This window comes from Haemorhous mexicanus, chromosome 12, assembly GCF_027477595.1.
Source record: "Haemorhous mexicanus isolate bHaeMex1 chromosome 12, bHaeMex1.pri, whole genome shotgun sequence".
NCBI lineage: Eukaryota > Metazoa > Chordata > Aves > Passeriformes > Fringillidae > Haemorhous > Haemorhous mexicanus.
The window spans coordinates 18,032,961-18,047,087 of NC_082352.1; the positions used below are offsets into that span (position 1 = coordinate 18,032,961).

Here is a 14,127-nt window from a genome sequence, read left to right on the forward strand (position 1 = left end):
AAAGTTCAGGTGCCACACCAACTTTGAGTTCACATTTTTGGATTCATTAAAATATTTATTCTAATGGAATCAGCTGCTTTAGTTCACTGGTTTGCAAAGGCAAGTTTTGGGTTCAGTCCTGTGGTGTCATTAGAGCAGTTTGGTACTTGATCTTAAATACAGACACACACAGATACATGATATGTCAAACTGTTGCTGATCACACAACTTCCACAAGTACCTGCTCTGCTGAAATCACAATTGCCATGCAAAAGATGTAAAATTAATTCCTTAATTACTTGTGACTTAGGTAGTGCTTACTAGACAAAAATACAGCCTCAATAATCCACTGTAGGACCTTGATAAACAATCACTGCAGGAGCTTTGCACCCTAAGAAAGCACAGAAAGGAGAAGACAGGGCCCCAATCCCTCCTGCCTCACAGGCAGGACTATTTGATTACACAATTAAATAAAATGAGGAAAGCAAAGGATTAATAAGTTCTGTAAAGAAATAAAAATCACACAGAGAGGTAGTTGATATGGCTTCTCCCTTTTTGGTATCATCTTTGTAACCCTAAGAAAGAAGAACATGAGCAGGTTAGGAAGAGATTGCTTTTCAGTGGTTTGGGAGCAATAGGAAAGTACTTAAGGGAAAACTATAGGCCAGGTCATGAGAACAGTCGTGTGCCTATGACAAAATTAACATGTTAAGGCTGCTGTTACTAGATTTGATGTCAAATGAATCTATGGAACTATATATTTCAGCAAGAGAATTTTGTTCCTCACAGTATTATAGATAACATCTGCAGTTACACAAATCAGACAACAGAATAAAAAACCCTCACAGGTACACAGATGTGAAACACATTTATCACTGTAATTATTTATAGTCTTGTATATGTGATCTTAAGTGGTATTTTTCAAGTTGCCAAAACTGGATACTCAGTATTTCCTTAATTGATGACAAAATACACTGAGATATTTTATATGAATTTATTTCATTATTCCAGCTCAGTCCTCAATGGATTTTATGTATTTCTCATAGGCATCTTCAGTCATCAGTTCATCAAGTTCAGCAGGGTTTGCCACAGTCATCTTGATAAGCCAACCTGTAGTTAGGAAATTAAAAAGAATTGCTAATATCCTACAAGAACAGCTCATTCATGTTCCTGCCTTAGGAAAACACTCCCAGCAGGAACAACCAGCCTTGGATCACTGGAGAATCAGCCAGGTTTTTGAGCAGGCAAAACAACATTTCAATATTTTAAAAAATGAACAACCAACCATCTCCTCATAAGAAATGTCCTTTTGAGTCAGAGCAGTTGTGTAATTTAGTGCTGGCTGTGACAGTGGCACAGGGAAATGCTGCCTTGAAAGAATAAAGGAGCCTGACCTCTCAGTGTCATGAACTCTTACAAGATCCAAAACCCAGAAATGCAATCAAGGCAAATAGATTTAAATTCAGCCACAGTGTATATCTGAAAATATGATCTTGTAAAGCAGCTGTTCAAAGAAGACACTGTGATAATGCTTTATATTAAATTTTACTGGGCTTGAACCATATTCAGTGTATTCCATTTAAGTCTCCACACCATTAAACTGGAAGAACAGGAATTGCAGAGCCATTTGTAGTAGCAAGAATCCACAGACTATTCATTATTTAAAGTGACATCTTACCATCTTGATAACAGGATTTATTGACAAGCCCTGGATTATCTGCAAGGGCAGCATTAATCTCAGTCACTTCTCCTGAGAGAGGGGAGTAGAGTTCACTAGCAGCTTTCACACTTTCCAAAGCCCCAAACTCATCTGAAACAGAGAATATGATTGAATGTTTCTAAGGTGAAAACACAAAGCACTTCTGTTTGTCCAGTCAGACATCCTGGTGATGACCCAAGCAGTGAAGAAATGTCTGATCTTGTGCAAGAAAGCAGATTGAAGTCACCCTACTTTATGACAAGGATCAGCATTATTAAGTTTGGTGTTTATGCTCCTGAATTCTGGGGAATTTGTGCTAGCTGGCTGCTACAGAAGGGACAGGAATTCCTTACATTTGGTTAATCCTTTGCCTGAAGCCCACAGCACACATAATATTGACTTAGAAGGAACAACACCCAGCTCTTGCTGCAAGAGACTTAAATATGCCTTTTATTTGTAATTTGGTTACAAAATCAACAAAGCCACAATTTCAGCAATCCCATTTTTCCTTCAGAAACACTATCAAGTGTTCTATCTGTACTCACTGGAAAACACCCATTAGTATTCCGAAGCCCCACACTGGAAGCACCCAGCAGCTCTTCCCTTTTTCCTGTTTTGTAGGGAGTTATGGAAATGGTGCCTGGAGCAATGTTAATCCAGAGCAGCTCTCAGGCACAAGCAAACAAGACAGAGCTGAAGGAACAGGGAGCTGTCACAAGAGTAGATAGGCACCAGGACAAGGGATCTGAGAACAACTTGTTCTGGGAAAACTTGGAATTAGACTGAGGCCAGAGTGGGTAGAAAAGAGAAGAACTCAAATGGAAATGAAATTCCCTCAAATAAAGCAAAACTACAAGTTGGTTAATTAAAATCCTACACAGAGGGACCTTTTGTCTAACAGTCAGCATTCAATGTAATAGATCTGGCCAAAACAGTGTGATGGGGATCTATTCCACAAGAAGGATGGCAGAAGAAAAGCCTTCTACTCATAAATCCCCATTTCTTTTTTGAAAATTGTCTCAAAATAATGACAACTTTTTCTTCATATACTACTGAGACAGCTCTCCACATTAATACAGGAAAAGGCTTTTCATTTCTACCTGTTAATGTTCACTTTCTTTAACAGGAAAAGTTGCATTATTGAATGAATGATGAAGAATGTAACAACTTGTACACCACTTACAAGCAAAAACTCTGTGATCATATTTGATACCTCAAAATTATTGAGTCTCTATATTCATAGAAAAATTAGAGCTTGATATAAATTAGAAGTTTTACATCATGCAACTCACGAAGTGCATAACTGGAGAATTACAAATCAACACTTGCAAGTTCAGATCAAAGTATGAATATTTTAAAAACAGAGTATAGATAAAATTAACAGAAAAATATTTTAATGCTTTATATTTTTGAATCAATATCTTCAAAGTTTAAAAAGCATGTATTTTCTGCTGCTAAGCACAGTCTGACAGTGAGAATTTAAAATTAAAGCTGTCTCTTGTAGAAATATCTGAATTTACTTTGCATCCAAAAGCTTTACAATAGTATTAATAACCATAAATATTATTTCAGAAAATTTATCTTTGCAAAGGAAGAGTGGGATGAGTAGAATAATCTCTTCACGAGCAACTGGAACTGAAACTTACCATGTTTACTCAATTTTGTCCCAACTTCTGGAAGGCTACAGTAAACAACATCTCCTAATGCTTCCTTAAAAGAAAAACAAAAGCATCAGAAGCATACATTAACAAAACTACATACAGGAGAGAACTGATACAGTAACTCTAGAATCTGCATATAAGTATTCTCTGTCTCTAAATATTGTTCTCATTCTTTATGGATTGCACATTTTTCACTGTTTCTTAGCAAACACTTAATGTGAATAAACTGTCGTGTTATCATGCCCCAAATACCAAATTATTGTTTCTCTATTACATTGCTAATAACCCTCAGGCTCAGTTTATAGGCAGATTTCTTCTGGAAGAATGAGGAATAACATCTGCTGCTCTTCTTAGCATCAGCTACAGAGAGCTGTTAGCCCACAGTTCCTCCTCACTGACTTAATTGGGACCCTTTTCACCACAAAAATTGACTCAACTCTTCCCTGACACATGTACCCTGTCTCACAAAAGACCAGTGAGTATCAGAGTTATTGACAGAAATCTGAGATTAAAAGAAATGTTGCTTGTCCTGAGAAACATTAATTCCATTTATTGGTAGCTTGTCCCATTCCTTTTTAAGTTTCACATACAGCCCAGAATTTGCCTGTGACTATTCCAAATCAAGTACCTGCATGAGAACAAAATATCCAAAGGAATTCCTGTCCTAGAGTAAAAACTCTGTGCCATGCTGTACATCTGTTCACAACTGCTCTTTAGCCAGAGGGATTTCACCATATCTGTGCTCAGAGGAAATCTGACCTAAAAGCAGACATGATGTCCTCTTCACACAGCCATGAACTGCTCAGGCTTAGACCTGAACACTGAAGTCTCCCACCAAGTTCAGCTCTCCACAGGTTCAATCTGAGGCCATTAAGACCTTCTCAGAATGCTGAGGTGGCACAAATATCACAAACAATGCTCACTGTGTCGCATAGGCAATCAAAACAATTAAAACACCCCCATAAACGTCCAAAGAGCAAGGACAGAGCAGATAGGCATAAATAAATATTGCAGAGCTGGGCAAGGGCAGAGGGATCAATACCTGTGCAAAATTGCTGATTCCTACTGTTCCAATGCCATTTTCCACAGATATCCACTCGTGCTTGTCTGTGAACTTGCGGGCTAAAAGGAAACAAACCTGACATTTCAGAAAGAAGTGACATGTTGCTTGCTTAAACACAGTAACACATTTGCAGCCTTAAACTGTGGGGCTTTGCACTGAATTTGTTCTTTTTTCTTGGAAAATATTTTAACTAGCACATTCAATTTAGAGAGAAGCTCAGAACATGCTCAGTGGCAGGGCAGAGGCTCATTGGGTGTCCTGCCCAGGGTATTATCAGTTCCTGTGCAACCATCTGGAGACTGATAAAGTACAGGAGCAAAAAGAGCAGTTCTACTTCAAAACAGAAGTGCAAATCTAAAGCTTAGATGTGTATTTTACTCATAGTTATACATGTCTATGATAGCACAGTGGCTTTTCAAACATATTTAGTTTTATTTCTGATAACTACTTATTGTGGCTGGGAAGGTCAGTGTTGGTGACTCTAGAAACCCTGTGAGCATTACAGCATCTCATTAAAGTGCAAAGCTGGCACAGTTCTATGTATTATTAAGGCAAATTAATACAGGACTAATTAATAAGGCAACTCATACAGACAACTGCTACTTAATAGACTTTGCTCTCTGATAATATTGTTACTGTGACAAGAACACAGTAGTTATTCTTATTCTGTATCTCTATAAAATAGGTCTGTTAACACCTTGTTAAGTCTTTTCACAGCAAGGTTACAATTCTCCTTACATTTCAGATCTGGAAGATTCAAGACAGCTTTATTGTTTTTATAAAGTCATATGGAGAAATTTCAAAAGAAGTAATTGAGGCAAGCAACATTTTTCCTAGAACTTTTCTTACTCTGAGAATTTTCAGCCTGTCATGTCTGTTTTCTCATCTTTACATAATTTCCCTGTAGACACCTTCCTACTTTAACAAAATAATTGTAATTAATTTATATTTATTTTCCACTTGCAGCACCCATCCAGTCAGGCAAGGGATCTAGCAAAAACTGGAAAAGGTAACTTCTGAAACAGTTCTGAACAGTTGAACTCTTCTGAGAGTTCAACTCTCCTCTCAAATCATCCTGTGGGCTGAACTCTTTTAGGCAACACCAGAGAAACTACAGTTCTGCACCTGTACACTGGTATACTCCTTGTGTATTTTCTAAAACTGTACATAAAGGAAAAGAGAAGCTCTCACTGTAGAACTGCTAAAATCTTTCCAGACAGTCAATACTTTAAGCTTCTTCAGTTACAGTGATCCTCTTGTGTCTGAAAAGTTCAAGACTAGCAAGTCTCAGATAAAACTGTTTGTCTTAGATAGGGCCCGAATTTTATAGAGCTCAGTATAACAACGTGTGGGTTGACAAGTATAATACACAAACAAACGTGAGTCAACTGTCAACATGAAGTATTTTCCTATGAATTACCAGTCAAAAATCCGCAGAATTTCATCTAGCACTGTTTTCTCAAACTACAAGAAATCTCATGACACACTCTAATGAACAGAGTCTTAAATGTCTCAAATCATTTAGTGTCAAGATGCTGAACCCATGGGAATTCTATTGGAAATGAGTAATGAACCGTAAGAATGGAGAATGACAACTGACAAATCTCAAACTCAAGCTGAACATTAGTGATGTCACACATTGCACAAAGAAGCCAAGCAGTAGATATCCAGGATAATAATAGTGTATGGAATCTGTTTATAAAGCAAGGCTAATAAAAAAATATTTTCACACCAGTTTGGAATACAGCAGTGAAATGTCCCAAACAGTTAGAAGAGCACGTGACTTTCTTACAGGACAAAAGAAGAAAAAAACCAAAGCAACAAACCAAAACAAAAAAACGTGAAAAATTAAAATTCTGAGCATGCAACAAAAACCACTGCAAATAAAGTAAAGGTCAAATTAAAGACAGTTAATAAGTAATCTCAAAATTTGAACCTTGAGCTTATGTGGTCAGCCCATTAAATAAATCAACCTAAAGGAATATGAAATGTCAATGCATACCAAATCTCTCTCTGCATTCTTTTACAGAAGAGCAGCTGAACTTACTCTAGCTTCATTCATTTCAACAGGACTTTGGCTTCAGCTTAACTAGCACACACTGAACTCGGCCTTTCATTTAGTGTAACCTGCCTCTATTAAGTAATTCATATATACCTGAAGAGTGAACTCACACCTCCACAAAGAGGCATACAAAACTTTTCCTCTCTGTCTCAAACAAAAGCACTGTTATTCCTTCAAGTGATGTGTACAGAAAAACAACGGGTACATTGGCCAGAATAGTGGAAAACAGCTTAGATCTTGACTCAGTTTGCAAGTAATGAGCAATAAATAATATTTCTTTCACTTGCAGCAGAAGGCCATTAAACAGGTAGGTTTAAGATAGTCTGGAGAGAAATGGGTGAGCTCTTCTTAGTGGTAGTCTTTACTTTTACAGCCTATTCTCCTCCTCTTCTTGACCACTTTTTAAACACTTCTATTTGCTAGAGTACCACAGATTCTGTTTTTCAGACTTTCGTGGGTAACTTCCATTCAAAAGAGAGCAGCAGATGCTTTCAGAATTAACTACACCAAACACAAAATCTCAGCAGGCACTGATGCTCGAGTCCATCCCCTGCCGTGCCACTGGTGCAGCTGTGGCTGCCCAGGAGCCAGAGCCGAACCTGTGCAGCCTAGAGCGGCTCAGGGCCCTGCAAGCCCGGCCGGGTCTGTCCGTGTGCCCACGCCAGTCCCTGCTGCGGCTCTGCCTCCGCCAGACGCCCACCCCTGCCCCTTTCTTGTACTGCTGGTTCTCCTCGGAGCCAACATCAGCCGTTTGCGAGCGGCAACCCCGGGAAAAGCGATCCGCTATTCTGGGCAAGCTGGTGTGCTCCCCGCTCGGCCCACTCTGCGAAGCCTCTTTCTGGGACCAGAGGGGACTGAGCCGCTTTGCTCAAAACTGCAGTGCGGGGATGAAGGTAAAAGTTTCTGGCCAACTAACGGAGGTGCAGCTGCTCCTGTGGAAGCGGGGTCGGGAATGCCAGCAGCGTCCGGGCCAGGTGAGGGGCGCTCGGGGTTCAGCCATCTTGTGAGGTTCTCCGGGCCCCGCCGACACCGGGGGGCTTCGGGCGGCTGCAGCATCGCGCTCCGAGGGGCCGCCGGGACACGGCGCGGCGGGAGGCAGGGGAGGAGGGAGGGATAGAGGGACAGAGGACGGCTGCCGCCCGGGGCCGGCAGCGGGACCCGCGCTCCGGTCGCTCCGCGCACCCAGTCCCAGCTCGCGGGGGCTTCCCCGCGGGCTGGGCCGGGGCGAGCCCCCGCAGCCCACCCTGCCCACCCTTCCGGGCACAGGCACCGCCGGCTCCCCGCAGCACCGGGCCGCTGTCCCGCCCGCCGCGCACCTCCCTCCCTCGGGCCGCCACTCACCGGCCAGCAGCAGCGAGCTGGTGCCCAGCCTGCGGGCCGCGGGCTCCCGCGGCGGCAGCGAGAGGAGCGGGCAGCGCGGCGCCAGCACCGGCCCGACCCGCCGCAGCGCTCGCCACGCCATCTTTGCCGGGGGCGGGCGGGGGCGGTGCCGGTGGGAGGTGGCGATGGCGGCGGGGCGGGACCGGCGGTGGCCGAGGGGACCCGCGGGCCCTGGGGAGCGGCCCGGGCTCAGCTGCGCGCCCCGGCGGCAGCGGGCACGGGGCCCTGAGGGAGGGGAGCCGCCATGTTCCGTGCGCCGCCGCCGCGGAGACGGAGAGGATTTAGCCAGACAGTGCAACAGCCGCTCGGTGTTTATTAAATAAATACAGGCGCCAAGTTTACAGCAAGTGCACGTGGGACGTTTCGCCTTAGGGTTACCGCTATTTCTAAGCTATTACTCTAGAATAACGCGCCGGCAGCATTTCAGGGGTGAGCAGCGCATCGTTTTCCCGGAATCACGAACAGGCTGAGTTGAAAGGGACCCACAAGGATGGAAGTCCAACTCCAGGCCCTGCAGAGACACCCCAACAATCCCACATGGGCCTGAGAGCGTTGTCCAAATGCTTCATGAGCTCTCCTTGGCTTGGGGCCGTGCCCATTCCATGGGAGCTGTTCAGTGCCCAAACACCCTCTGCGTGAAAGAAACTTTTCCTAATATCATGCACAAACCTCCCCTGGCACAGCTCCAGCCATTCCTTTGGGTAAACCCATTTTAATCAGAAGCTGTAATAACCTAAGCCTATAGTCTAACGTAACTCTAACCACTTCAGCTGATAGCAAACAAGTGAATAATTTGCCCACAAGCAAAGTGATTTTTCAAGGTGGTCTTCCTTCACTCGCTGACAGGTTGTTCCAGTTGTTCGCCAGTGACCTGCTTCTCTTCCTTCTTGCATTTTATCCCAAAGAAACTGAAGAGTTTTATTAGCATTAGATCAACAATCTCCTCTTCTTCTGAAGCCTGAAATAATAACAAATAAGTTATTCAGAGGTGCACACCCAAAGTGGATTCAGTCTCTGCTGAAGCCAGGGCAAGTTGCAAGACAGAATCTCTGCTTGAGGTGAAATAAGCCAACTTTCAGCAGAGCGTGAGTGACTGCCAAGAAAAACATTGGGCCAATATTTTTATCCAGAGAGAAATCTCTGATGAGTATGGACACTACAGAAATTTTGACTGTCAAATCCCATGGAAATCTCTCTACAGGAGCCTGGAGTGTACTTACCAGCTTCCATACAGCTCCTGGTATACACAATGAGACACCGACCATTTCAAGATGAAGTAAATGAGAAAAACTAAATATATATTGTATTCTATCAACCATATCCTTTGTTTTAATCTCCCTTGACTTAATTTAAAACATAGAGGAATTCTGGGCAGTTCTGGAGTGTTAAGATGGATTTCACACCACACTATCAATAGTTTGAATGGGTCAGGCACTCAACAGAGAGAGCTGTAAAGCCTCATGCACTTCAGTAGCAGTTTTGGTACTGATTTCAGTACAGCCCAGCACAAACCTAAGAGTTTTTTGATGGCTGTAGTATGTGAACAGAAGGCGACAAATCAGATCTGAACAGGGACTCATCTGAACAGGAATGGACAGTGTAAATCTGGAAAATCTGAAGTGTACTTTCTGAGCAAATGTTGCTTTCTTAAGAGTTGGACTAAATGTACATGGCTTTCATCCATGGTTGAATACCTGAGTAAGCACTGAAGAAAAAATGTTAAAAGCAAGAGAGCTTAGATGAACAAACCTGGTAATGCTTCTGCTCCTCACTAAAAGCAACCAGAATCACCGAAATGAACAGATTCAGTACCACAAATGTCATAAAAATGATGCAGGATCCAATTAAGAAGGAGCCTAAAATTGGATTGTAGTCTAAGACCTGTATAATGCATAAGGTAAGACATTAAAAAAACAAACAAAAAAGCATACATATCTATATGCATACATACATACATACATACATACATACATACATACATACATACATACAAGCAGTTGAGACCCAATAAGAAAATCCTGGGTCTAATCAATCATGACATATGCATTATACACATATATAAATTTTCTACTCTAGTATTGTCCTTTGTTGATATGATATAGTACAAAGACAGCAGAATATTTTATATACATATATATATGTGTGTGTGTGTGAATATGGGCAATCTTTGGAGGTTTTTAGGTATTTGCATTTAATTGTAATGGTATAACAGTTTCACATGAAAGTTGACGAGCCTGGAGATCTGTTTATCCACAGAACAGCTGAAGCTTCCTAATGCCTCAGCTTTCAAACTAGGTGAAATCCCTGTATGCATGTCATTTATTTTTCTGTATGCTTTACAAGGAAGCACAGACTGTCAGAGACACTTATAAACCAAGGGTTGTGAAAAATCAAAACACTAATTTTTATATAAACTACAACACAGGAATGTATTTTCATGATTAACATGAGTGGGATGTAGAGGTGAAAATGTGCCAAATGACTGATCTTCAAAGCCACCCATATCCTATTGGATCCATGGTCTAAAAACATCCACCAAGGAGGACTTCATAGTCAGAGATGTCCAAGAATTAATCCACAAAGAAATGTTCAAAGGATATTGAAATATTTGTAAGATCTTACCAAAGAAGTGGTGTATAAAGAATAACAACAACAAACAATTAACATTAAGTTCCCTTGTGGAAGGCCTTGCCTTTCTTGGGAAGATAGAAGGGGTGAAGGGGTGTTCAGAACAAACACAAAGCTTTCCTCTCATTTCTATCTGTAGCTTTCTAAGGAAATTACTCAAAACTTTTTGTTATCAATTAGTAACAGCTCTAGTAGAAATTTGAGCAAGTTTCTTAATGAAAGGTTCATTATGAGCCTCCTCGTGGTCAAAAGAGAAAATGAAAGAGGTTTCACTGGATGTCCTTGTCTTGCTCAGAAAGGGTGACTGCTTTAGGGAGCTGTGGAGCTTGCAAAATTAGATTAATGTTTAACACTAATTGAAAGTCCTTCTATTTGCTGGGTCAATGCATATTTGATAGCTGAGATGCCAATTGGATGGCTGCAAACTTCTCAAAATTAGATGTGGTACCTCCTCGTAGTTGAAGATTCCCAGCTGAAGACTGACCATGGTCTCTGCCGAATCAAGGAGGGTTTTGTAAGAGTAGAGCTTCCAGCCAAATATCAGGTTTGCCTGCAGAGGACAGAAGTCAAGTCTTGTGTCATGATCAGAGTCCTTGCTGCAAAATGTGTTTAGCTTGAAGATCTTTTATCACAGATATGAGAATGTCTTATATCTGCTCAGCCTGCCACTAGATATGTAAAAAATACAACTATTTCCCACTTATAACTAGCCAAACAGAAAATGGCACTTTCTGAATGCTCCACAATTTAAGCTTTATCCAGAAAGTCTTTTTTCCTGTACTTTGTTCTTTGTCACATCTATTACACATAAAGAGTCCTTATTTTTCAGCTCAGTGTTAGATTTTTCACTAAATTTCAGTTTGCAAAGAACAGAGTGGATGTTTTAACTTCTCTTTTGCTCATATGGAAGACTTGGGCTCCAAGCTGCTGAACAAAGATATAGATAGGCAGCTTTATTCCATTTTACATGGCAAAGCTGTGTTGCTTTTGGCATTCAAAAATAGTGGATTTAACCTGGGTACCTGGGAGCAGACTGCAGACAAGAGAAAGCACCGTGGTACTCACAGCAATGGAATAGGCAAGGAACATGATTGCAATAACAGTGATGAACCCAGAGATATCACCCCATGCCCTCCTTAGTGTTGAAGTGATCATGTTCAGTTTAGGGTTGAGCCTCAGCAGATGCCACAGTTTCACTGTGGAGAGAAGCACCAGGAATGCAATCAGGTAGCCAAGAACAGCATCAGCTCTCGCTGTTTCACTGAAGCTTATGGAGCTGTTAGGAAAAAAAAGAAAATACATAATATACCATGCACACAGAATCCTTTGAAGTGCAAAAATGGGTATGCTGGAAAAGCCAGTCACCCGGTGCTGGGGTTTCAGTAGAGACCTGATGAGTTCCTGTTTGAGTGTTCCCACATGCACTTCCTACTGTGTGCACACAAAAAGCTCAGTTGTGCATGGCTAAGATTTTTAAGGAGAGGAGGTTGAGGCTGTAGCCCAAATTCTGCTCATTATTCTGTGATTCTATTAACTCTTTCCTGTGTGATCATTTTTTAAAAGATGTTATAATTTTCCATTCTGTACTAAATATTCCATCATTATCCTCTAACCAATGGCTTTTTACAACAAAGAACAAGGCAGATTATGTGCTTTCTGGCTGGATGTCCTGTAGCAGAAAGGCTTGTTGGTTCACAAGAGGGTGATGCAGACAGGAAGGGAACTTGGTGCTCAAGGCAGCTGGATTTTATTAGAGCAGTATCAGAAGAAAATCTTATTGCTGACACAAATCTAAGCCCTGATACACTTACAGGCTGCATGAATACATAGCCATCTAGGACAGCAATATTTAGCACAGAAAAGGTGCTATCTGGGAAGAGAAAAACAGATTTATTTCTGCAAAAGTAGCAACACCAAAGGATGCAGTAAATAGCATTAGTACTTACTCCTCCTTGTGTTCCTGGTAGTAGCTGATGTCCCTGGTCCCAAGGACCGTCCGTTTCACAAACACTGACAGAGCACTCCAGCTAATCAATATAATGGCCATCTCCAGGAGATTCCACTTGCTGTGGAAGTATCTCCATCTCAGACTCTTCAGCAGCTTTCCCTGTGAGGAGTTTTACTCTTTCAGTCTCATGACTCCATATCACACAATGCACCTCTGAAGATTAGGGCAATGCCCTCCACAATAAAGCAGACTGCTCTGCATTAATAAAACTACACTTGCAATGGTCTCTCATTATCTTTCTCAACAACAGCATCCAAGCCAAATAAAATGTTGCCTTCCTGTTATTTAATACTGACACTGTACCTGATTCAGTCTTCCATTGGTGTAGCAGCATCAGTGCTCCTGAAATCAAGTACAGTCCTAAAGCTTTTGTAAGTGAAATTGACAGCAGGCACAAGGCAATGCTCTCAGGCAGACCTTCCAGTGGGGCTCACCTGTACTATCATGTAGTACACAATGAAGAGGAAATAAATGACTTCTGCTGCAAGCACAAAGATGTGGAGGCTGTCGGTGTAGGGGTACAGCCGGACACTTTGTAGCTCTGCACTTGTGAAGAAGGCCCCTAAAAAACAAACAGGGGTCACCTCAGGGCTCCTTCTGCCTTCATTCAAACAACTCAGTTTACCAGTGAGACTTCTGTGCTTGCTTTCACGTCAGTGTGAGGCTGAATTCAACCATCAAACTAAGATTTAGACTGAACTGTATGAGTAACCCTATAAGGGTTTGAAATTTTCCTCAAAGAGGAATTTCAGAGAGTCAAGGCTTTTAGAGTGGTAGTGCTATCTTGTGTGATAGCACAATAATTATCCCAGCAGGACTGAGTTTGGATTGGACTGCAAATGCAGAAATATAGCAGGAGGACTTGGAATTTTTTAAAAAAGCTGAATCTCATTCTAAACCCAAAATGAGCTCAGCTTGGGCATTTCCAATACTTGGACACACCCTAAGGAGGCTGCTCAGACTAAATGTTTTCCTATAGCCCCTAAACCAGAATCTGCTTTCACTCTTCTCTTTGTTGTATCCAGATTATGTATTACATGATTACATAGCTATACATTAGAAGTCATCAGGAACAAGAGAGACAGACTGTTATTTGCATTTTTGTCCTAATATTGTATTGATTAGTTGAAGTGATTAGGAAACAGAATTTTTCTTGTTTCTGTTGTGTAAATTCCCAAGATCAAGTTTCAGTGTCATATTTTCTTCATTAGCAGATGACCATAGCATAAGCAAACATAAGATATTCCATCATGGTCTATATTACTGTGGTGCTGCATTTTTCCTAAAAGGTTTAGAAAATTTGCATTGATTCTCTTATTATTAGATTTATTAATACACTTGTCTTTCCTGAGGAAAGAACTCAGAAAACACTGATAATGTGTAAGTCTATCCTCTGTAGGTGCATTTTTTGCAGTCTTCAGAAATGTGTAACTTAGGAAAGGCTCTCACCTAAAGCATTGCTTTCAAACATCAGGCTTATAATGCAGAACAGGTTCACGTTGGCATTGTAGACTGTAAATTCAACAAACACTGCTCTTGTGAAGGTGTCAAGCCAGACATTGTTGAAAAGGTACTGGAGAATTCTGCCAAAAGAATGTTTAGCCAGTGGTCTAATTCATACAGGAATGAGACAGTATCACATGGAGG

At 41.4% G+C, this 14,127-nt stretch overlaps 2 protein-coding genes across 2 annotated transcripts in view; both read right to left on the reverse strand.

Annotated features, from left to right (window-relative positions):
* Nucleotides 1–959: 959 nt before the first annotated feature.
* Nucleotides 960–7,945, reverse strand: GCSH (glycine cleavage system protein H). Its single transcript, XM_059857411.1, has 5 exons — nt 7,806–7,945; nt 4,382–4,461; nt 3,325–3,388; nt 1,658–1,789; nt 960–1,089 (listed from the first exon to the last, which is right to left on the reverse strand). Exons 1-5 carry the CDS (start codon nt 7,924–7,926, stop codon nt 992–994), a joined length of 495 nt encoding a protein of 164 aa, XP_059713394.1. The 5' UTR covers nt 7,927–7,945; the 3' UTR covers nt 960–991.
* Nucleotides 7,946–8,156: 211 nt separating this feature from the next.
* LOC132333017 (polycystin-1-like protein 2) overlaps nt 8,157–14,127 on the reverse strand; it is a 36,873-nt gene continuing 30,902 nt past the window's right edge. Inside the window, exons 38-44 of the mRNA XM_059857744.1 lie at nt 13,930–14,063; nt 12,915–13,042; nt 12,419–12,579; nt 11,538–11,748; nt 10,921–11,022; nt 9,594–9,725; nt 8,157–8,802 (exon numbers count right to left, since the gene is read on the reverse strand). Of these exons, the coding sequence (XP_059713727.1) occupies nt 8,677–8,802; nt 9,594–9,725; nt 10,921–11,022; nt 11,538–11,748; nt 12,419–12,579; nt 12,915–13,042; nt 13,930–14,063 (994 nt within the window). The 3' untranslated portion in view covers nt 8,157–8,676. The remainder of the gene's footprint in view (nt 8,803–9,593; nt 9,726–10,920; nt 11,023–11,537; nt 11,749–12,418; nt 12,580–12,914; nt 13,043–13,929; nt 14,064–14,127) is intronic.

Excerpts from the sequence above, each read along its gene's own strand:
- GCSH (XM_059857411.1), bottom strand. The coding sequence starts at position 7,926 with ATGGCGTGGCGAGCGCTGCGGCGGGTCGGGCCGGTGCTGGCGCCGCGC. Across the intron at positions 4,462-7,805 it reads CAGCTCGCTGCTGCTGGCCG|CCCGCAAGTTCACAGACAAG; the intron begins GTGAGTGGCGGC and ends GTTTCCTTTTAG. Across the intron at positions 3,389-4,381 it reads GAATCAGCAATTTTGCACAG|GAAGCATTAGGAGATGTTGT; the intron begins GTATTGATCCCT and ends TTTTCTTTTAAG.